The 24,569-nt window shown below is 38.2% G+C and overlaps 3 protein-coding genes and 1 long non-coding RNA gene across 6 annotated transcripts in view; 2 read left to right on the top strand and 2 right to left on the bottom strand.

The window, feature by feature from the left end:
* The window catches only part of LOC144023783 (sodium- and chloride-dependent GABA transporter 2-like), a 55,946-nt gene extending 33,824 nt beyond the window's left edge, over positions 1–22,122 (top strand). Inside the window, exons 15-28 of one of the 3 annotated variants that reach the window (XM_077529629.1) lie at positions 458–595; positions 668–770; positions 853–953; positions 2,949–3,119; positions 3,216–3,350; positions 3,452–4,494; positions 4,602–6,160; positions 6,267–6,390; positions 8,085–8,206; positions 14,524–14,651; positions 14,734–14,830; positions 21,638–21,674; positions 21,750–21,809; positions 22,012–22,122. In XM_077529629.1, coding sequence (XP_077385755.1) covers positions 458–595; positions 668–770; positions 853–953; positions 2,949–3,119; positions 3,216–3,323 — 621 coding nt within the window. In that variant the 3' untranslated portion in view covers positions 3,324–3,350; positions 3,452–4,494; positions 4,602–6,160; ... (5 more) ...; positions 21,750–21,809; positions 22,012–22,122. Of the gene's footprint in view, positions 1–457; positions 596–667; positions 771–852; positions 954–2,948; positions 3,120–3,215; positions 3,351–3,451; positions 4,564–4,601; positions 6,161–6,266; positions 6,391–8,084; positions 8,207–14,523; positions 14,652–14,733; positions 14,831–21,637; positions 21,675–21,749; positions 21,810–22,011 lie in introns of those variants that run through there. The other 2 variants (XM_077529631.1, XM_077529630.1) reach the window with 2 other exon arrangements.
* On the bottom strand, positions 3,672–8,561 carry LOC144023617 (sodium- and chloride-dependent GABA transporter 2-like). The gene is made up of 14 exons (XM_077529261.1): positions 8,384–8,561; positions 8,087–8,221; positions 7,870–8,010; positions 7,707–7,785; positions 7,505–7,637; positions 6,925–7,059; positions 6,750–6,853; positions 6,439–6,563; positions 6,245–6,357; positions 6,018–6,155; positions 5,843–5,945; positions 5,633–5,733; positions 4,593–4,763; positions 3,672–4,266 (listed from the first exon to the last, which is right to left on the bottom strand). Exons 1-14 carry the CDS (start codon positions 8,559–8,561, stop codon positions 4,162–4,164), a joined length of 1,761 nt encoding a protein of 586 aa, XP_077385387.1. The 3' UTR covers positions 3,672–4,161.
* Positions 12,796–18,336, bottom strand: LOC144023784 (sodium- and chloride-dependent GABA transporter 2-like). The gene is given in 15 exon segments (XM_077529632.1): positions 12,796–12,986; positions 13,323–13,493; positions 14,136–14,236; positions 14,325–14,427; positions 14,509–14,646; positions 14,744–14,856; positions 14,928–15,052; positions 15,404–15,507; positions 15,602–15,736; positions 16,375–16,507; positions 16,587–16,741; positions 16,743–16,900; positions 17,124–17,258; positions 17,390–17,573; positions 18,325–18,336. Coding segments are annotated over 15 exon segments (1,872 nt in total). The 3' UTR covers positions 12,796–12,881.
* Positions 22,123–23,228: 1,106 nt separating the features above from the next.
* On the top strand, positions 23,229–24,537 carry LOC144023914 (uncharacterized). The gene is made up of 3 exons (XR_013284641.1): positions 23,229–23,479; positions 23,920–24,150; positions 24,413–24,537. It is a non-coding gene; the product is annotated as an uncharacterized LOC144023914 (long non-coding RNA).
* The last annotated feature ends 32 nt before the right edge of the window (positions 24,538–24,569 follow it).

Below are 24,569 nucleotides of genomic sequence, written 5' to 3'. Positions count from 1 at the left end.
ACGGCAGATGGTGTTAGATTTTTTTTTTCCCCCTATTTTTTTGTATAATAATTTTTTTTAATCTGTTATTTTATTTAATTATTTCGTAAATCAATTATTATGTATTAGTAAAATGGAAAATATTAGTAAACGAGGCCATTTTTGTATTATCTGATAAAATATGTGGTTAATTAATTGTAGTTAAATTAATTAAGAATGCTACAGTTCACAAGGCGAAATTAATTTTGCACACTCTTCTGCCTTCTCGCCGTGTCATGTGTGCACTCAAGGCCAACAACAAGGCACGCTAAGGCTGCCACACCACAGTTCCAAAAAATATATTTTGGTCATATTGTTCACATCCTAACTGTGGCCTCAGCCTCATCACTCAATCTGGCACTCTAATAACTTAATGCATTGAAATCAGTAAAGTGCATGGAAATGTGTCCAGTATGTAACATAAATGTCTCTCCTTCAGTTTGTGTTGCTGGAAGGTCTTGCAACTGGTATTTGTGACCTGAAGCCTTCCTTCTTCTATGTCGGCCATAGACGCAAACTCCTTCTTCTACTCATCACTGTTTTATGTTTCTTCATCGGCCTCACAATGGTCACCGATGTAAGGAAGAGTTAAGCTTTCTTTCTGTGGTTGATTTGTTCATTCTAATTGTGCCTCCTGTCGCACACGCAGGGAGGATTGTACATCTTTCAGTTGTTTGACTATTACTCCTGCAGCGGGATGGTTATGCTTCTCTTTGCCATACTTCAGTCTGTGTGTGTTGGATGGGCTTATGGTCAGTAGATTTCACACATGAATGTCTCCTGCACTGTTCATTTGAACTTTCTCACCATTGTTTGTTTTCCACGTGAGCACAGGAGCAGATCGTTTCTATGGCAACATCGAGGACATGATTGGATACAAGCCGTTTCCACTGTTTAAACACCTTTTGAAATATGCCACTCCAGTCGTCTGCATGGTAAGCAAAAATTCTGGACCATATGTGTCCTCGGCGTATAAGCTGCAGCGTCTTCATTATCGTGGTAGGGCAAGTCTAGTTTTAGCGTGTTTTGAAATTTGGCAAGTTGTAGAACTTGCTGGGAGCAAGGATGAGCACGAAAATAGGGCCCTCATTCTGACTTGCCAGTTCTAAAACAGGGAATAATTGTTTACTTTGAAGATTAACTTTACTCTAATCCCACCAAGCTTTATTTTAAGCTGAATGAAAAATATCCTGGCCGCTTCAATCAGAAAACTGTTAACAACCAATGGCAGGTTCTGCAACTTTTGGTGTGCAGGTTGAAAATAATGTCTCCAAGCAATGTTCCCTCTAATTTTCCGTATGTCTGTGAATATGAATGGACACACCATAGCGAGAAGTGAAGCCACCGGCAGCTATCTTACGTTGCCTCCCACTAAGCCCAACAAACTTGAAAATACTGATTTTCCTGCAGCGTTTTGATGTTATTTACTGCCTCTACGGTGAAATTGCCACCGTGTGTTGTGTATCGTTGTTCCAATAAGCCTGCAAGAAGTGCTACATGCACATTTCATTGGTTAGAATGCCTTTAGAAAATTTCTCTTATAAGCTATATCTGTGAGTGCTACTCAAAGATTTGTCTGCATCATGTTGTTTGAACAATGACATTCAAGAAAAAAGCCCAGCAGGACAAAATTGACTGTGAAATGTAAACCAAACTTAGTCCATTTATATACAGTAGCTAAGCCCTTGGCAACATCAGACATGCACATGCCGACCAAACCAGTACCACACCTGAGATCATAAATTACATCATGTATGTATGTTACAAAAAATTCAAATAACATATATCAGATTTGTGACACGATTAGAATCAGCCCTAAATTTGTTACTTGTTTTTAATCACACAGGTCATTTTAAGCATAGGCTAATTGAGTCTCTTTATTTTGAGTAAGTTTATTTTGTTTTCATGTCTTTGTTTTGTTTTTTTGCGCAACCTTTGAATGTTTTAATTGTTCCAACTGGATGCAAATGTACCTGCAATGCATTAGTAGCAAAACAACCAAAGTTACTTTGGTCCATTCAAACATAATGGAAAACATGTCATTTAATATAACATTAGCATTTCTGACACGCGTGAAGAGCATCATTTAAGGGGCTCGTAAGTCGTAAACTACGCCCATATTTGGACTTCCCGAATGGAGCGGTTTGCGTGTCGCCTGCAGTCTCGTCAGTGCTGAGTGTGTCTGTGTAATCATACTAGAATAGAAAAACTAAGTGTGCACGCAAACTGCTATTGAAACTGTAAGGGAAGTGGGAATGGTGTCCTGTTGTGTGCGTGGAATACGCGCCATCCGGCGTCACCATAGCCTTGTGTTGCCCATTCATTTTGGATGGAGCCGCTCCGTCCCACGGGCACGACATGGGTGTTCTCCATGTGCGCACGCAGCTTTTATTTTTTTGTCACATTTTTCTGAACCACTCGGTTAACCACGTGCTGTATAAAGTTTTCAATGTTTTTATAGGAAGATAATATATAAAAAAAAAATACAAACAGTAAACACAGCTCAGGTTAGGATTTTTTTAAATGCACTGCAGACATTTGCTGTGCGCTGAGAGGGTGAGAGCATTGCGCACGCGCGCAGCTTAGAGGGAACACTGTCCCCAAGTCAACAAGTTCAAAATAACATTTGCTTACACGTTTTGATAAACTACTCATTGACATTTAAGAGATGAGATAGGGATTTAACAACTGAAAATTATCCCATAGTTGCCTCACTTATTTTTCAAGATGTAATTAATCAACAATCATTTCACAATTAACCAAATATAGCAATTGATCATTATGACCATCCATAACTCGATTAGATCAGATTAGCAAGAAATGACGTTGACACTGCAGAGGTTAAAAATGGCAGCTAGGTCTGCACATCCTCAACAAGCCAATTGGCTCCCTTTAGTGTTACTGTACTTATTATCTCTATGATTTTTAAGGGAACATTCATCTTCTCCTTGGTCAAATACAAACCTCTGAAGTTCAACAACATTATTGAGTATCCGTGGTGGGGTTATGCTCTGGGCTGGTGGTTCATCCTGTCTTCCACACTCATCGTTCCTTTCTCGATGGTGTACAACCTGATTACCACTCCGGGGACTCTTCGACAGGTAAAATTTGGATGAATTTATATTGATTGGCCCTAAAATGGATTCTGTTCCCATAAACTGTTTTTTAAAATAACAGTAAATATTCTTTCTTGCTAGCGGTTTGCCATCCTTTGTGCTCCATCTAAGGATCTTCCGTCACCCAAATCGGACAACGAAGTCCTTGAAATGCACAGTTTGATGCAGAAATCAGACGGAATGTTGTGAAAACGTCAGGCACTTCCAGTGAACACTGTGAGGCACAACAACTTACAACACCAAAACTGATATTCACAGCCTGGTTATATAAATACTCATTGACCAAATCTCATTTCTTTATTTGCAACCAACTTCAGTCATGTTGACATGATGACGCATCCCACCAAAGATCCCATCGAGGAGATGAGAACAACAACAGAGGAACGTGGAGGGAAGAGGACCTAACGATTGGAGAAATGAGACGAGCATTTCTGGGGGCACGTCATGGAAGTGTGTCACAATAAATCACCTCTGTGTCTGAATTACTACTGTCACCACATGCCCCCCCCCCTCCCCCCCTTATGTTTCAAGTGGAATTTCATTAAAAGTCAGATATGATTAACACTGCTACTCTGGGTTTGAGTGGGCTTCCCCAGACCTTCATCACCGGCCCCCTATCACTGACTTGTAAAATATGTAATAATTAGAGATGTTTGGAATTGATTTATTCTTTATTCGGATCCCCATTAGCTTCTACAAAGTGGTCACTAGTCTACCTGGGGTCCTCAAATGAATACAACAAAAACATGCAAAGGTTAAAATTACTCAATATCGTAATATTAAAATGCAGAACAAAATAATTAACAGATACAAGAATACAAATCAAATAAACATGGATAAGAAATTATGTGGCAAAATGTATGATTGAGTTCATTAATGAAGAAAACCTTTACAGCCCACCCCCCAAAAAACGATCAGCAACAGATGCAAATTCCTGTTCAAAAAGTATTTTAAAGTTCCATGTAGAGCATCAAAAAGTGTCTTGAGAATTGTTATCCTCTCTGAGTTCTGATGAGATGATTTTCTGTCATTCGGCATGCATAAACATCTGAAGCTCCTCCTGTCGATTCAAACCATTCCTCGATGCAGGACTAGGTAAGTCGTTTGCTGGTGTGCACAGAACTTTCAGTCTCTGCAGGCATAAAAGAAACACCTATACTAAGTCTGTTCTCGATTGCTTTACCTGGACAAACGGTTTTGTTTTTGTTGTTTCATAAATGTATGGTAGTACCAAGACTGTCCTGTGAGGGTAACTTTGGCGCCACAGTGCATGCAGACTGTTGGAAAGTCCAAGAAGAAGAAAGAATAATAGAAGGAAAACCAAAATTTGGGGTACTGACTGAATGAAGATTATCAGTCGGTATGTGTGTACCTGAATTAAATTCGTTCTTCCCGAACTGTCTTGTTAGAAAAATGCACAATTCAGTCTTAACTTTTTCCACTAACAAAGCGTCTTACCTGTCTCAGAGTTCCAGGAGTAACACTGACAGTATGGAGCGTCTTCAACAGCACCATGATTGGTGTCGACAGCGAGAGAACTCCTCCAATTGTGTAGCCCCACCACGGGTATTCGTAAGTGTTGTTGAACTTGAGTGGTGTGTATTTCACCAAAGTGAATACCAAAGTGCACTAAAAGAAACCAGCAGATGAATGATATTAAACAAAGCAAAGCGGCAACATGTTTGTTGCATTGATATATTTCTGTTTAAACATTACTTTCTTGTTCCAACCTCAAGGTTTGCATTTTCTCAGGACATGTAACTGACCTCTCAAAGGGCCACAACACCCACCCAGGTGTCCGGAAGGAATGGGTTTTCATCAACTGCAATAACCTTGATATCATGCCCACAGACAACTCAACTCAACTTTATTTATAAAGCGCTTTAAGTTTTTTAACTACCAAGTGCACTGCCCCCCTTAGCCACTAGGCGGCATTATTTTACCATTCATGGGTTGTTCTTCGAGGGTTGAAATAAATATGTCAAGTCATCTTCGTATACAGCATATAAAAAGTGTTTTCTTTAACAACTCTGTATAAACGCAACAATTTCTTTAATATAAATGGTCTTTTTAGAATATTGAGTAATTTATATTTGAAAAGAAACATTATGTGGACTTTGCGATGTTGATTGCTGATGAGAAGTAATATGCATATTAAAGATTTGAGAAGACAAACGTCGTCCAGATTCAAAAGTAAATAAAGTGGAATTAACCAGAAAATCTTCATTGAACCCTATGCACACACCTGGAGGGATGGTGCTACACTTATGACAATGGCCTTGTCACAAGTCTGTGCAGCCACAGTGATAAGCCTCTCCAGCATTTTATTTTTAATAAATATATTTAACAATAATAAGTTCAGCCCACCTGGTCAAGTGCGCCCTTTAGCCCTGGGAAACAAAACATCCTGCCTGGAGCCGTGCCAGCACACCTACTTGGCCACTTAGCATAACATGTCAATACAGTTGAAGAGGCCTACCTTCTTTGCTAATACTTACAGTGCAAATAGCTGGGGTCAGGTACTGCCAACAGAATTTCATAAAAGGCCACGGACGATAACCAATCATGTCCTTTATGTTATCATACAGACGATCTGCCCCTTAAGGAAATATCATTTGTTACCATTGTGCCGTCAGAAATTTGCAAGAGAAACCCATGTGACTCCAGCTAATGCTCTTGATGAATTGAACCAAATCAAGAGTACATACCATAAAACCACCCGATGCAGATAGACTCCAGAATGGCAAAAAAGAGAAGAGTCATCCCACTGCAGGCGTAATGGTCAAACAGCTGGAAAACGTAAAGGCCTCCCTGCCAACACGAGTCAAGTACAATGTTTGTTTAATCTTTTTTTCGCCCGATACATGAAGGTTGATCACTCACCTCAGTAACCATTACAAGGCCTGCAAAGAAGCTTGCAGCGCAAACTGCAAAAAGGAGGAGTTTACGTCGACATTTATTTCCAAAGACGGAAGGGAAGGCGTCCGCTGTGTTTGTGACCAGTGCCTCTACATTTCCAAACTACGGTGAGAAGACAGATTTTTTTTTCCCCCATTACAATACATTTTATTTAAATTGAACAAATTGTTTCTCGTCTAAACTTGTCTTGCCTCGCTATCTAATCCTATAAAGATGATCATGGCAAAGAAGCAAAAGGCCCAAAGTTGAGGAAGAGGCATAAGAGCCACAGCGCGAGGGTACGCGATGAATGCCAGACCAGGACCTGTAAAGACCATGCATGATTGTCACTTGACAGGTAATAGGCCTAATCTTCCATTCCAAATGCATTGTCAAACATTCATACCTGATTCAGCCACCATGGATATGTCCACACCTTGCTCCTTGGCCATAAAACCAAGCACAGAAAAGATAGCAAAGCCGGCCACAAAGCTGGTCAACCCGTTCAGCAGGCACAGATAAATGCAATCCCTGTTGGCCAAATACAATTACAATTGCTATGACGCTAATTTTAATTTTTTCAAAATTGTCAGCTAAATATCCAATATAAAGTGTACAAAAATTAGCGGAGTTTAGCTCCATTTTTAATCCTACCTCTGAGTCTGTGACAGTATAATAACTGCTAATTAACTGCTGATGACAACGTGAGCCATATACCTGTAGCAGTTGTTGGTGTACTTGTTGTAGCTACTTAAAGATGCCAGAACCCCGAGGGTGATTGCATAGGAGTAGAGGATCTGGCTGCCGGCATCCAGCCAAACCTGACAAAGAAATATTTTCACCTTTTAAGCAAGCAAACCGTTGAAGAAGTCAACTGACAATGTTGTGGTACCATTGGATCTCCGAGGCGCGAAGCATCTGGGTAGAGGTAGAACTTAATTCCTTCTTTGGCTCCCGGTAATGTCAGACCACGAACAAGCAACACCAGCAGCATGGCATATGGAAATGTGGCGGTGAAGTAGGCCGCCTAGATTAATGAAACAAGGAATTTCTGAATTATAATTATAAAGCCTGTCAGTGCTCATATGCTGTACATTTCTTCAATTTGGTCTACGTGACTTTTCGTGGTGTGCCAAAAAAAAATCACTCCTCATTAAAATCACAATTCTCATTTAGTACGATTTAAAATCGATTTTAAATGTCCCAATATCGATTTTATTTTATACTGTCTTGCCCTATATAGCCTAAATAAACTTGAGTTGAGTTGAGTTGAGTTGAGTTGAGTTGAGTTGTTCTGTGGTCTGATGAGACCAAGATAAACTTATTTGGTTCAGATCATGTAAATCACTTAAAAGTTTTTCTTCAGTGTTGATGTGAACATTTAAAAAAGATATTAACCAAAATGTGTGCAGTGTACTGACTTGAGTGAGACAATACATACAGGTAAATGTATACTCTATTTTAGACTTTACCTTCCCCGTGGTCTTCACTCCATTCCAAATACAGAAGGCACACAATATCCAAGAAAGAAGAAGACATAGGGCCAAGTCCCATCGAATGTTTCCTACATGTTCAATTCCACTTGATAGTCCCAAAATTTTCCTCCTGGTTCACAGATCAATCAGAAACATCCTACAAATGGCACACTTGGACCTCATACGATGCTATACTTACTCCCAATACTCCACAGCTGAAGATGTGCCATTTGCGAATTCTTGCAGTGTTTGATTGGCTCTGTACTCAAAACATTTGTCTGTATTTGCGTAGTGAATGAATAAGAAAATTAGGACAATAGATACAGTATCAATGCTTGTTTTGGAAAACTAAGTCTGTCTACCTGTGTTCCAGCTGTTGAGACAGTTGGCCCAGGGGAGCTCAGATGAGAAGGATGAGAACAAGTAGCGAAAAGCCCAAGCCAGTATGATGATGTAATATATTCCCATATAGAACAGAACCAGTTGGCTTCCATATCCTAAGCCTGAGTTTAATGGAGAGCAGGTGCAGGTTGATTGATTGATTGGTTGACCCTCAAAACTATCGATTGATTGACAGACCTTCAAAAAGAGGACAGACTTTTCTCCAGCATGTCATTCCACCCTGTCTGGTGTACTGGCCCAATGATGTCTCCAGGAAGAAGAGGGGCACGCCACAGGTGCAGAAGAACAGCACATACGGTACGAGGAATACTCCTTTGAAACATGAATGGCGTATTTAAATTTGGGACTTTACGGAAGTGATCTTCAATGTTCTATATGAATGTACTTGCAAGATGTTAAAAAAGTCAAATAGATTCCAACAGAAATTCACAGATATTTCATTTTGTCTTCAAGCCAACTGTATGTGCTATGTACCTCCTCCATTTTTGTAACATCGGTATGGAAATCTCCAGATATTTCCCAGACCAACGAGATTTCCTGCCGTAGCCAAAATGAATTCCATTTTCCTGGACCACTGCTCTCTCGGCTGGCCTTTGGGTGCAACCTCCGCTTTGGCCCTGTCGTTCCAGGTGTTCGATTGAATGGACTCCATTTGGACCTTTCGTTTAGACCAATTTGAATATATCATTCAGGGAGCTGCAAGAAAGTAGTCGTTTACAGAGCAAGGAACTTAAATAAAAGTGTCACTATCTCACAGGTAATCAACAAAGCAGTACGCTGACAACGAAAACCGTTAGACCAACGAATGTACGAGTTTAATCAGGTTAATACGTATGTAGAAGTTATTTTGCCAAAATGGTGTTTTTAAATGCTAAAATATGAACTTTTATGTTAGGGCTGGGTTTAAAAAAAAATCAAATAATCGATAGCTAATCGTTTTTCCTCTTCGAGCCAGATATTGATTCATAAAACCATGAATCTGTTATTTTAATATCTCTTTTTCTCATAAATTAATAAGAAAATCGAATTTTAAAGGCTGATCTTTTTTTTTAATTTGCGGTTCATGTGAATTTAAAAGTATTTTCTTGCATTTATGAAAAACCTGACTTGCACAAATTGACAATTCAGAATCTTTTTAATTTATACTTGCAATTATTGAATTTCAATTATGAAAATATTTGTCACCTAATCATTGCTCATGTCAATGTTTGTGATTAAATCACGTGTTATTTTCATTAATAAACTAAATCATTTAACCAGTGATTGCCTCAGCGAAATTTAATTTGGAGTTTTTATCATGTCCTTGATATTTAAAAAGAATTGATGTTCCATAATTAATCAATATCGGATTGAATTGAAGTGAATCGAAATCGAACAAACCTAATTGAACTGAGCTCTTGTGAATCTAAATCGAATCGATTGAGGAAATTAGAATCGATACCCAGCCCTAATTCATTTTATCATATCATAATGTTGTCCGTGGATTTTTAATACTGCTAAAATGGTAATGTGCCTTATTATGTAATGGTTAAGTAGTCAAATTATAGTTATCTGAATTTACTGTCATTCCTGACCATATATAATTGTTTTAATTAGTTTAGCGCTTAATTCATTTCTGGCTTCTCAGAGAAACCCAGTCAGGGTATAAACACGTGAATTCATTTGAGTAAAATGCAATTATGAACAATTTCTAATGATTTTTTCACAGTTTTCTAAATTAAATAATGTATTTTGTAAATGCATCAAAAAAATGGACGGTATTATAAAATATGTAATTAGGTAAATACAAAAAGAAGTTTTGAATTCACCTATCATCTAAAATTCTGACGTTTTTAACCCATGAGACACGGTCAACGCCAGTAAAGTTATTCTGGCATTCCAATACAAACAAATAGCAAAAGATCAACCCATCGGAAAATGTGATGAATGCACACTTGAACATGAGTAGTTGAAGTCCATTTACTCGAAGAGTGTTTTGCCCTGTGTGAATGGCATGCAGTGGGATTTATTGAGGAGTGGCCAGTATAACCAGTATCGGAGTTGCTTCTTTTTCTGGTATGGGAACAAAACTTATAAATTGGGCACAGATTTGTATTTTACATCTTTGTCTACCACAATAGCAATTCAGTATGAAATGTATCTTGAGAAAATCTTAAAGGATCTTTTCTCATTGCAATGCTTAAAAAAACTTAGATATAAGAGATGTGACCCACCTTGCCCAGGAAATTACAGTAGAAAGTCGTTCCAAGTTAGCAGGATTTACAAATCCACTTTACTGCCGAACACAACAGCCCTCTTATGCCAATCTTAAGGAATCCAATCCTCCAATTATTACTCTTTGACTGATCGTTCATATACCTCTCCCTTGGCACCATAACGCTGCCTGTCTCCGTCTGCGTTCATCCTGAAACGTTTTTGACGATTATAGAGAGGCAGGTGAGTAGGTGTCACCCACCTCACCTTTGTGCTCCCAGGTAATTATAGACATCCAACTTGCTACAGTGCAAATCAAATGTACAAGGATCAAAACTGATGTGACGAAACTTATGGTTGAATTCATTCATGAAGAAAAAAATTTTTTTACAGCCCCTCCAAAAATGATTGGAGACACAAAAACATATTGATATCATATTTGAATGAGGAGGGAAACAGTTTGGTATGGTGATACCTGGGAGAAAGTTTGTTTGTAGGAGCCGTTTGGCCTTCATCAAGTCTCCATGTGTTTGGTAGCTCTGAACCAATTCTCAGGCTTGCCCCATGGTCAACTGCTCCAAGAAGTAATTTCTCGGTTTTCTCATCTTATCTTCAATACGATGTTCTACAACACATACTGCATAAAGAACCGGTTCCTCTAAAACAGTTAATAGCAGAAGGTTCATTGTAGCCTACAAACCTCAAAACATAGCTCTGTCTTAGACATGCCCAAAGGCGCAACAATTTGTGCTAACAGTGAATTTTCCTATTGGTGCACATCCGCCCCATCCACAATTTCCATAATATTAATTGACCATGGGATGCCTTCAGGTGAAGTTAGTGTTTGAGGCTTACGTGACTTTTGTTTTTCTCTGACAGCATGTTAGTCCTCCATTTTGTTTGTTCTTGGGATCATATGAAATCATGCCGTAGGGCTACTGTAATATGCATGTGATACGTGCCAGGAAGTGTTAACATAATATCACAGGGGCATTTGAGCCTTCGCCGTTTGGATGGCCTGCGATGACGCGCTATTAAGAGTCACTTTGTGAGTTTCGAAATATTCAGTCATTCCATCACTTTTTTATCTAGTCGCAAACTCTTTCATAACATTTGGCATTGTCCTTTGGGCAACAGTCTATTAAGTGGTTTGACACTTTCTGTTTGCATACTGCTGTGGCTGACTGCCTGTGTTGAGAAAGTGAATCATTCTCTTGGGCTACTCTACTATGCATACGATTTGTATGAGGCAATATTATGATAACATTTGGGGAATATCGGAATCCATGTAATTTCATGAATTCGGAATGAAAAAAATGTTACTGTTCAGTTACAATTGCTGGGGTGAGGCACGTAATCAGATTGTAGGTTTTATAAAAATGAGGGTTCTTTTGCAAGATCAGATTTTTAATACAGAGAAAGCGACGGCATAGTCGAGTCTTAGCCTGCTCTCAAACTTAAGTAAATTGGTAACTGCTGTGACTGTCTGTCTGTCTAGTTTATGCAGCACAAGTGGCTATTAGCATGTCTGCCTGGCTGTCAGTTCTTGTGCTTTGGATTTGAATTGTGGGTGCTCAGGCTTCTTCACACATTCTACAACTGACAGAAAAGCCCAGACAAATATACAAAAATATATAGTGCATTGAATTTTTATTTATTTATTTATTTATTTATTTATTTATTTATTTATTTATTTATTTATTTATTTATTTATTTATTTATTTATTTATTTATTTATTTTAATATTTGGTATTGGAGTAATCCAAAAGTAATTCAATATTCCATAGGGCCATTTCCCCCCCCCCAGTCATTCAGGACAATTACAATTTTAATCTGATAAACCCAACAAACATTTATTTAAAGGTTTCATTTATTCAAAAAGAATTCCTGTGCAAAATGTACAGACAACAATAATGTATACTGATTCTAAATTAGTTTTAACACAAACTTAACATCCATACACTCAACAAAAATATAAATGCAACACTTTTGTTTTTGCTCCTATTTTTTCTAAAACTTTTTCCACGTACACAATATCACCATTTCTCGCAAATAACGTTCACAAACCAGTCTAAATATGTGATAGTGAGCACTTCTCCTTTGCCGAGATAATCAATCCCATCTCACAGGTGTGCCATATCAAGACGCTGATTAGACACCATGATTAGTGCACAGGTGTATCTTAGACCGCTTACAATAATAGGCTACTCTCAAAGGTGCAGTTTTGTTTTATTGGGGTAATATTCAGTCAGAAAGGAAAAAAATGCAACGTTTTTTACAAAAACAAAAACAAAAATAAACTTAAATCAAATATAACCATTTGCTTACACGTTTTGATAAACTTTTTTTGTTTTTGTTTTTTACATTAGGGAGATGAGATTAGGGATTTGACATCTGAAAATGAATAATTAATCAACTTTCCATAGTTGCCTCAATTGTTTGATGATGCAATTCATCTACAATCATTTTGAATTTACAATCAACCAAATTTAACAACTGATGAATATGACCACCCATAACTAGATTAGATCAGATTAGCAAGAAATGACACTGTGAGGCACATCTATTTACAACACCAAAACTGATATCCACAGCCTGGTTATCTCCTTTCAAATCATGTTATACCAGATTAGAAATAATCACAGAATCAAAGACTCATTGGCCAAATCTTATTTCTTTATTTGCAACCAATTTGAGTCCTGTTTACATGATGACGCATCCCACCAGAGATCCCATCGAGGAGGCCATATTGTTCTGTCAATGATGAGATGATTTTCTGTCATTCGGTGTGCATAAACGTCTGAAGCTCCTCCTCTCGATTCAAAGCTATCCTCGATGCAGGACTAGCTAAGTCTTTTGCTGGTGTGCACAAAACTTTCAGTCTCTGCAGGGATAAAAGTAAATGTAAATGTAACCCTTCTTGATTCATGATATACTTAATGTAGCACAGGGCAAATCTTTTTTCCTGGTGTGCACAGAGCTTTCAACTTTTGTAGGGATTAAAAAAAAATAAATACTAGTAATTGGATCTGTGCTAATTCTTTCAAAGGCGCTCCAGAAACCTAATGCATAAGCATACGTTGTGCTGTTGTGCCTATTGAGTGTGTACATGGCAATTTCACATGTATGAACTACACGATGTCTCTCTTAAGCCTGGTACATGTACGCGCGTACACCCGTACCACACACACACACACTGCTCATAACTACATTGCCTTACCTGTTTTAGAGTACCAGGCGTGACACTGACAACATAGAGCGTCCTCAACAGCACCATGAGCGGTGATGAGACTGCGAGGATTCCTCCAATTGCGTAGCCCCACCACGGGTATTCATAAGTGTTGTTGAATTTCAGTGGCGTGTATTTGACCAAAGTAAATACCAAAGTGCACTAAAACAAACCAGTAGATGAGAGATATGAAAACAAGAAATAATAGTAATGATCTGTGTTTTTTTAAGTTTAGAATATGTTTGATTTTGTTGCATGTTATGGCTTGATTTCCTGTTTCATGTGCATATCGTGTCTGCTTGTTTGATTTTCATCTCCTCCCGTTCTCATTCTACTTGTTACTTGTGTCAACTAATTAGCTCCCTCCAGCCAATCATATCTTGTTCAGGTGTGCTTGTTGTCTTGTCAATTTATTTGCATTTAATACCCTGCATTTGTTTAGTCTGGTTCTTTGTTGTTATTGCTGTTGTCATGTAATTTTACTGCCCTCTTCTGGCCATTTTACGATCAGGAAATGGATATTAAAAATGAGAATAAAAATTGCCATTAATTTCATGCAAATTTTAGGAGAAAATGCTATTCTGGGGTGGCATGGTGAATGAGTGGTTAGCACATCCGCCTCCCCGTGCCTGCGTGGGTCTTCTCCGGATACTCTGGGTACTCCAGTCTCCTCCCACATTTTTAACAAACTTGTTTTGTCTTGACTTAAGCTAAATAGTTCCCACCAGTTGGAGGAGCCATGTATGGCCACTTCTTAGGAGAACTTGTCAATCAAGACATACAGTCTTTTTTTCTCATACTTACAGTGCAAATAGCTGGCGTAATGTACTTCCAACAGTATTTCATAAAAGGCCACGGGTGATAGCCAATCATGTCCTTTATGTTATCATACAGACGATCTGCCCCTTCAGAAAATATATAATTCATTAGCATTGCGTCTTCAGAAATTCACGTTGACTCATGATGAACTGAACGGAAATCAACAGTGCATACCATAAACCCATCCGATACAGACGGACTCGAGAATGACAAAAAAGAGAATAGTCATCCCACTGCAAGAATAATGGTCAAACAGTTGGAAAACATAAAGGCCTCCCTGAAAAATAAAGGTGCTGCCATCACATCATGTGTTTATTATCTTTTGCTCCAATGTACAACATGTGGGTTGATCGCTCACCTCTGTCACCATTAGAAGGCCTAAAAAGAAGCTTGCAACACTGATAGCAAGAACAAGGAGCTTCCGTCTGCATTTATTTCCAACGACAGAAGGGAACATGTCAGCAATGTTGGTGACCAGCGCCTCTAGATAGACAAACTACAGTGAGAACACGAGATTGTTTTGTGTTATTTCAATGTTACATTGAATTTTCAAGTTCAACTGAACAGATTTTTCCTCTCTAAGATCATCTTGCCTGGCTATCTAATCCTATAAAGATGATCATGGCAAAGAAGCAAATGGCCCAAAGCTGCGGAAGAGGCATCAGAGTCACAGCGTGAGGGTAAGCAATGAATGCCAGACCCGGACCTGTAAAGATAACGAATGAGTCATTGTCACTTGACAGCTAATAGCTTCAATGTCTTGTCAAGCAGCCATACCTGATTCAGCCACCATGGATATGTCCACACCTTGCTCCTTGGCCATAAAGCCAAGCACAGAAAAGATAGCAAAACCAGCCACAAAGCTGGTCGAGACATTCAGCAGGCACAAATAAATACTGTCACTATTGGGCAAAGAGAGCAAAATTAGTTAAATGCTTTCACAAAAGCATCTTAACGTTCCAAGTTGAAAACTTGGATTTAAAAATATTTACACTCAGGACTGACTTCACTTTCAGTTGGTAGCTTATTTCATTTGTGTGCAGCATAACAGATAAATGCAGCTTCACCATGTTTACTTGGAACTCTGGGTTCCACTAATTGACCCAGATAGACTACCAGTGGTGCTCCGACACCTGCACTTCTGGCCTGGATGGTGTCGTGTTTGCAGAAATAACATTTAGCTGAACGATTTTCTCTGGTAACGAATGACTGATTATAATGGATAACTTCTTAATGTAATGTGGGATGTGTACCTATAGCAGTTGTTGGTATACTTGTTGTAGCTGCTTAAAGATGTCAGAACCCCATAGGAGATTCCATAGGAGTAGAGGATCTGGCTGCCGGCATCTAGCCAAACCTGACAAAGAAGTATCTACCCGTAACTTTTTTAAGAGAGCAAAACCCTCTTTGAGAATTAGACTGACACCTGTGTGTATGAAGAGCAACATTACCGCTGGATCGTCAAGGCGGGATGCATCTGGGTAGAGATAGAACTTGATTCCTTCTTTAGCTCCCGGTAATGTTACACCACGAACAAGCAACACCAACAGCATGACATATGGAAATGTGGCGGTGAATGAGACCACCTAGATTTGACCAACAAGTTAACAGTTAACAGTACCTGTATACTGTAAATGTACAATACTCTGCATAATTTCACTCTGGGTGTGTGTGTGTGTGTGTGTGTGTGTGTTTATATATATCCTCCGGACTACCAGGAAAAAAAATTGTCCAATCATGTTTATGTTGATATTACCCAATCTTTGTGAAGTAACTGGAATACTGCAAAAGAAATTTTTGAATTTTTTTATTTATTTTTAAGCTATGATGTGTCCACTACAGAGGACATTTTTTAATACTTAAATGCTAGTCTAAAATACAGTTAAAATAATTCAAACAATACTTTGTGTTCTTAAGAGTCTTTTCGAAAACATGCTAACAACATTTAAAACCTAAATTTGTTAATTAAAAAGTATTTTTAAGGGAGGGAAGCCATTTTCTTTTATGATACAATCAAACGTAGCAAAGCCCCACCCCTACACATTTGGTATCATTGGAAAGCTCTGAATGCCCTCTATAGAGCAAAAAAAAAAAGGAGTTAATTCAATCGTATGCCCTGGGTGGGAGATATTCAGGTTTAAAAAGGTCCACTACAGAGGACAAATTTGAATTGCTGGCATTCAGGAGGTTACATATATATATATACACAGTATTTATATATTACCTTTCCTGTGAACTTGACTCCATTCCAAATACAAAAAACGCACAATATCCAGGCAAGAAGAAGACAAAGGGCCAAATCCCAGCGAATGTTTCCGACTTGTTCAATTCCACTTGATAGTCCCAAAATCCTCCTCCTGACGCACAAATCAATCAGAAACAGCCACCAAAACACACATACCAACCTCATATAATATTAAACTATACAGTACTTACTCCCAATACTCTAAAACTGAAGATGTGCCATTTTCAAACTCTTGTAGCGTTTGGTTAGATCTGTACTTGAAACACTCGTCTTTATTTGCAAAGGGAAGAAACAAACAAACAAAAAAAGTCAAATGGGAGAAAATAGAGATTTGTGCTTGTTTTAGAAAATCAGGTCTCCGTACCTGTGTTCCAGCTGTTGTGGCAGTTGGCCCAGGGGAGCTCAGATGAGAAGGATGAGAAAAAGTAACGAAAGGCCCAAGCTAGGATGACGACGTAATAGATCCCTATGTAGAAAACAACCAGCTGGCTTCCATATCCTAAGCCTGTGTGTATGGCGAGCAGACAGACGGGCCACAGTGTAATTGGAAAGAGAACATACATGATTCTAGATAGGAAGAGCTTACACATGCTGCGGGACAGGGAGCGAGAGTTTACTTATGCCAATAGATAGAGCGATGATCCATATCATTTGAAACAATATATGGAATAGGAAAAGGAGCAGCACCCAGTGGGCAGAATGCATATTAGGACAAAAGTCAGACAGACCTTCAAAAAGTGGACAGACTTTTCTCCAGCATGTTATTCCGCCCTGCCTGGTGTACTGGCCCAATGATGTCTCCAGGAAGAAGAGCGGTACACCACAGGTGCAGAAAAACAAAAAATAGGGTACGAGGAAGATGCCTTGAAACAAAAAATTACATCTCTGAGTTTGTGGTTGTTAAAGGATGGGAAAGTGACCGTCAATGTATTGTAAAAAGTGTTTGCAAGATGATATGTACTTAATTTTCAAACATACTGAAGCTACGATTTACCTCCTCCGTTTTTGTAGCAAAGATATGGGAATCTCCAAACATTTCCCAGGCCAATGATATTTCCTGCCATAGCGAAGACGTATTCAATTTTACTGGACCACTGCTCTCTTTCTTGGCCTTGGGATGCAGATTCTGCCTCGGTCCCACCGTTCCACGTGTTGGATTGTGTGAGCTCCATTTGGACCTTTAGTTGGGACCAATCTGAACATATCAAGGGTGTGCGAAAGTACTTTAAAATTGAAATGTGTTACATTCTGAGTTTGGATCCCAAAAGCGCCGACACAAATAAGATTTTAACTCTTTATTCGCATTACATCGAGAGGTATAGAACAAACTTGACTAGACGAGAAACAACGAGAATGCATTGAGAATCACGAGACGCCAAGCCCCCTTGGGCTGTGGAGATGCACAGAGGAACAGAGGTAATAATCCGACAAACACACACTTCTCGATTTGGCTTAAATAGACAGTCAATTGATCGGATTGGCTGTAGCTAGACATGTGGGTAACAGGACTGACATGGAGTTATCTGATTGGCTGTTGACCAAGTAAAGAGATTAAAGATTCTTGACGTCACATTATAGTTCCTGACATCACATAGCCTTTTTCCAGTTGAAACCAGATGATGGTTACATCAGTTCAAAACGGACACTTGACCTCACTGTCCTGACCCAAACATAACCCTTGCATGACCCGAACTTCACCCTGGCATGACCTAGTCATGACAAAATGGAAATAGCTACTAAAAGTAAGTAGAAATATGGGCTATCTCATAGCCAATCAATGAAGGAAGACAATGACAACAATGACGGGTCAAAATGAAACTGGAATTTGTTGAGCATGTTTGCATATTCTAATGAAATCTGCTCTGTGTGCATTGACATGCACCTGGGGATAGTATTTTCATGGAGTTCATTTGGACCTCTGGTCCGGACCAACCTGAACATATCATTCAGGGGGCTACAATAATGTAGTCCTTGACTGAGCAAGGAACTTTAATAAAAGTGTCACTGTCTCAATGAAGCAATAAAATGACAATAATGAAAAGGTTAGACCTAGAAATCCCATACGAGTTTAATCAGATTAATATACCAGTATGTAGAAGTTCAAAATTGTGTTTTTAATGTTAAAATATCTTTTTTACTATTATTGTATTCATTTTCATCATACCCTTAACATCATGGGTTTTTAAATACTGGTAAAATGGTGATGCACTTTATTATGTAATTAAGTATTTCAAATTATAGTTCCTGATTTTACTATAATTCTTGACCAGATTTGTTTTAGTTAGTTTAACTCCTGATTCATTTTTGACTTATCAGAGAAGCCCAGGCAGACAGCTAAAAATTGGGCTTTAACTCAACTCAACTCAACTCAAGTTTATTTATATAGCGCTTTCTAATAGCCTGAACTGTCACAAAGCGCTTTACAGAAAAACAAAAAAACAAACATAACATAAAACATTAACACCAATAAGTGTTTTTCCTATGTGAATGGCATGCAGTGGATTTCATTGATAAGTGGTCAGCATAATCATATTTGGAGTTGCTTCTTTTTCTGGTATGAGAACAAAAGTTATATCTTGAGAAAATTCTAAATAATATTTTCTACCCACCTTACGCAGGAAATTACAGTAGAAAGAGTCGTCCCAAGTTAACAGGATTTATAAATCCACCTCACGTCCGGACACAATATACCAATCTTCAGAAATCCAATCCTCCAATTATTAGTCAGAGATTGATCGTTCACATACCTCTCTCTCGGCACCGTAACGTTGTCCGTCTCCGTCTGGGTTCATCCTGAAACGCTTATGACAAAATATAGAGAGGCAGGTGAGTAGGTGTCACCCACCTCACCTTTGTGCTCCCAGGTAATTAAAGACGTCCAACTTGCTACAGTGCAAATCAAATAAAGAACCGTTTACATTACAGTACATATATAATAAACTTTTGATTATCTCTAAAACAGTTAATATCAGATGGTTCATTGTCTCCTTCAAGCCTCAAAACATTGCTTTGTCTTAGACATGCCCAAAGCCGCAATGATGGGATGCCTTTAGGTGAAGTTAGTGTTTGAGGCTTATGTGACTTTTGTTTTTCTCTGACAGCTTGTTAGTCCTCCATTTTGTTTGTTCTTGGAATAACATGATATCATGCTTGAGGGCAGGGATGGGCAAACTCTGTCCCCAAGGGCCAGGGTCCAGCAGATTTTGGATGTTTCCTTTCTCCAACACAGCTGATATATGATCAGCTCATCAGCAAGCCCTGCATAAGCCTGACAACGATCCTGTTGATTGGAATCAGCTTGTGTTGGAAGAGAGAAACCTCCAAAACCTGCAGGACTCCGGCCCTCAAGGACCGAGTTTGCCCACCCCTGATCTCGGGCTACAGTAATATGCATTATGATATGTGCCAGAAAGTGTTAAATTATCTCAGGGGTTTATGAGCCTTCGCCGTTTGGATGGCCTGCGATGACGCACTATTAAGAGTCACTTTGTGAGTTTCGAAATATTCAGGCATTCCATCACTTGGTATCCATTCAATGTGTAATCTCAAATGCTCGAATATCATGTAGCATTGTCCTTGGGGTTACAGTTTATTATGTGGTTGGACACTTTCTGTTTGCATAATGTTGTGGCTGACTGGGTTTATGTGCGCTCTCAAACTTGTTAGCCAAACAAACTTTCCCGGAGTAAGTTGCTTAACATTCATAGTTTACCGCAATTAAATAGTTGATAGTTATTTGTAAACATGTCTTGTTAACCACCCATCTAGCATTCTGTGACTTGTGCAAAATTACAACTCACAACAATATTTGGATGTAACCACATAAGAACAATAATAATAACAATAATAACAACAACAGCTTTCAATAATCCCAAAAGACAAAACTCAATTTCATGATTTAGCACATTTTTAACTGTTCGATTTTTAAAATCACATTATATGGAATTAATTAAATTTATTGACCAGCCCTAATTCAAAGTAATTATTTTATATTAATAGTATAGTACTTGGATTACATTACTAATTACATTCTATAATAGGTAACGAGTATGTGTGTATCAGAATGAATTTTAAGTAACTCTCCCAACCCTGAATACTCTATATGAAATTTGAGCCTTCTCCGTTTGAATTATTTTAATCACACATTCATGGCCCCAAAATAAAATCATTAAAATAACGAGTGTTATTAAAATTGACATTTTAAATATATTTATATAAAATTTCTTAATTTATCACAACATTTATTTATCCCACTTTCTATATATTTATTAATTTATGTGAATATTTATTTAGGTATTTCAATATTTATGCATGTATTTCAATATTTATTTATATGAGTTCTCAAACACAAACGGTTGTGGTTTGGCGTTTGCAGTTGTTTCACCTGTCTCAGCCCCTGTCCTGATCCTGCCCAATTCACGCCCAGGAACAGGAGTGCCAAAATGAAATGAATAACAAACTATATGAATTTTGAGATAAACATGGAAATCAATCAATAAAAATTTAAATCAAATAAATACATCAAAATAAATACGTAAATAAATGTTGCAATCAAACTTGAAATATATACATACGTATTGAAATAAATACAAATTTAAATGAATAAATAAATATTGAAATAAATCAAAATTGAAATCAATAAATGTATTGAAATAAATAAACGAATACATGAATATTTCATTAAAATGACGTATTTAATGAAGCTTTTAATTTGTTATTTTAATGATGGATTTGTTTATTTAATTTTGGGACTCTTGCTGTAGTCCTCCAGAAGGGGGAGCCCTTTACCATTCATCCGTCATCACTTGTTCTGACAGCACATGAACGCACACTCTGATGTCTTCAAATGGTTTTTGTACAACAGGTGTTTTTTTGTTCATGGGTGTCAGGTTTTGTTAGACTCTCAGGTGAAAACCCGGTAAACACACAATAAACGAGCCATCATATGTCGGGTCTGGTGACCCTGACATGCAAAACGCAACAATAAATCAGCAAATTAAAAAACATGAAAACAAATAACTGACCATAAAAACAAATCAAAAAACACACAAACAAAACACAACAGCAAAATTCACAAGAATAAATAACTAAGCAAAAAAAAAAAAATTGCAACCGGTTGAGTGACCATCAATGTTCACTATTTTTCCATGGGCATTGTGGGTAATTTATAATTAATAATTTTATATTGACCTGTGAATGAAATAGCGAAGCTTGTAAAAATGCACTCCTGCATGTTTTACAGGTTTCCCTCCTCCAAGACAACTGAATCAAATGATAAGGTTCGTTATCAGGCTTCTGCAGCGCTTGCTGATACTTTGAATGAACTTGAAATGAACTTTCCCAATCCTGTCTAGGGGGCCTTGCAAATCAGCGCTGCTGGAGTGGGTTGCTCATGGGCAGAACTGGACCTTTAGGTCAGAAGTTTTCAAAATTGTTTCTATGAGAATAATATATTAAAGGTTGTTTTGTTCAACAGTTTCAAAGAATCAGATCAGAGCGAGAGAGAGCTGCAGAAAAAAACACCACTGCTTGAGAAAGATGATTAATTAACAACCAGTGTAATGATTTGAAAAGCATTTATGGTCCATTGTGTACTCACTGTGTGCTCCATTACAGTGACAGTCAGATAGTGATTGAACATGTTTTGGAAATGGAACAAATTCAAACAAACTGGAACACTTCAGAGGAAGACACTTGGTGAGTGTACAATTGTTGCATTTTTACTTGTTGTTCCTGAGACAATGACATTTTCTTTCTTATTATGCATGCCACAGTAAATTTATATGGAGAGTAATCCGTGATACAGAAATACCCTATTTAAATATCCACTATATTTGAAATAATTTACAACGCTTAATTTATTTTATTGTCATTAAGAAGAAGAAGCACACTTTTAAAATAATGCACTTTGAAAGAGAGCAAAAAAAAAACACAATAATACAGTTTACCGATCATCCTGTGTTTACAGTAAACAAATCCTACTTTATCCAAACTAACAAACTTCATTTATCATCTCCCCATATACCTAAATGATCATGTCCAAAGATTTACATTATAAAATAAAACGACAGCTGTCGCCTTCTAAAGGCATAAAAATCATGATTGAAGAGGACTGGCATTTAATTATCTCAGGCTGAGCTGAAAGTACTTCCTGTTTTCATTCTTCTTCCAAGTTTACATCATGTCAAGCTAAGTGGTGTGCTGCCATCTAGTGGTCAGCTGTGAAATTACACCCAAATTAAATGGGAGGAATGACAAGGTAGAACTGAATAAATCAGTGAAACAAGAACCCACAATAGAGGGTTGTATATTTACTCTATTGTACAAATTTATCACGCTTTCTAATCTGATCCAATCAGACACCATATATACATACATACATGTATTTTATGTGTCAATGTATACAATATAAATGTTTCTGTTTTATGGTATTATATTTTATATTGTTTTGTATGAGGCTGTCCTATTTGTGAAGCGCTTTGTGACTTCTGTTTGTGAAAAGGGGTTATATACTGTATTCATTTACTATAAGTTGTCCTTCATTAGTTGTTGCGTTACTGCTAGTGTAGTGTTTCACTCTGTCTGACCTCTGTGGAGGCAGCATGTGTTCAGTTCCCATGCAGTGACGGTGAGTGTGAATAGCTGTCTGTCTCTACAGTTTCTGTGCCCTCTGTTTTGACTGGTGACCATTCCAGGGTGTAACATGAAGTCAGCTGGGACAGGCTGCAGTTCTTCTCGTGAACCTGGACAGAAAATGTTGCTTGTGTGTAACAGTGTTACCTTGCAGGTCGCTTGCACATGTCGTCACTTCCGCCTCGGATTTCTCGTAGTCGCCATGCTGGGTGGCCTCCATTTACGTAGCGATTCGGTCTAACACGTATCTATCACGTTTGTTTTCTGGGTTTAAAATGGTACATTGTTGCTGCATCGTTGGCTGTTCGAACAAAGCCAAGAGGGAAAATGGTCGGTCTTTTTTCCGAATTCCGAAAATAATTAGGAACCAGGGCCTGGAGACAGAGGAGTGCGGACTCCGGAGGGAAGTCGTTACTTTGGGCTCGTGTGTGCAGCGATCACTTTGTGAGCGGTAAGCTTGTTTACCTTTATTTAATGCATGAGGATTAATAACGTTTCGACCGCCCATATATGGGCAAGTTGCTTATGTTTTGGATTCATGAGCAAGCAAGTTCGGTAGTACAAGCTGGCTAGCGGACGTTAGCCGAAAGCTAACATCGAACATTTTCACCCAAGTAGTGCCAGTGCAAAGTGTTTACTGCTGAAATTGGATTGATTAGTCTTGGGCTTTTAATGCCGATAACATGTTTTTTGGTGGCAAAATGTAAACTTGGAAAAAAAAGAGACAGAAGGGGCTGATGCAAGAAAACAGACCCCCGGGGGTGATGCAAGAAAACAGACCCCCGGTAGCCTACACATCATGCTAAAGAACTTATTCACGGCCACCCTACTGCGGCAAAATAACCAGTCTTTCCATATTTTATTTGTTTATATATTTGTTTATTTTAACAGGTCGCCCTGCGCCCGTTTTTCTGTCCAATCATCCCGACTGGGCTCCAACATTAAAGTTGGGTCCCAAGTTACAACATCTATGTCTCAGCCCAGTCGGTGCCAAGATATGAACGTGCACAGGAGAGACAAGCAAAGAAAAGACGACTCGAAGTGGCAGAGATTGTTGCAGTTATGCAGCCAGATGGCTCCAGTAACCTGTACCCTCAAGTACTGCTGACATCATTGACTCTGGTATGCCACTCAGAATTCATTACATGATATATTGTATGCATGAGTGAATGTATGTGTTTATGTTTGTGTGTGTACACGCACCTTATATTTTAGAGACATTTGGAAGTGTTTATAGAAATAAGTATTTGCCTGTAGCAATGTTCATACATTAAAAAATGCAACAAAATGTGTACATTTCTTTTACACTGACAAAAAAACTATACTACTTTACTATATTAAACCTATTACTGGTACCGTATTTTTTTGTGATTTTTTTCTTTAGGGATCTCATGCCACACCGACTTGATTGCCAATGACATGATGGAAACGAAGGCGAGCATCAAAGCATTGGAGGAGGACAACATGCGACTGTTTGTTTGGCGCTAATAAAGGCAGCGATTATACAAATTCTATTGTTGGGTTTGTTTACAAAGCTATAC

This window comes from Festucalex cinctus, chromosome 8 (genome assembly GCF_051991245.1).
Source record: "Festucalex cinctus isolate MCC-2025b chromosome 8, RoL_Fcin_1.0, whole genome shotgun sequence".
In the NCBI taxonomy this organism is placed as follows: Eukaryota; Metazoa; Chordata; class Actinopteri; order Syngnathiformes; family Syngnathidae; genus Festucalex; species Festucalex cinctus.
The sequence above is the reverse complement of the archived record's forward strand: the minus strand, read 5'-3'. Positions and strand labels throughout refer to the sequence as shown.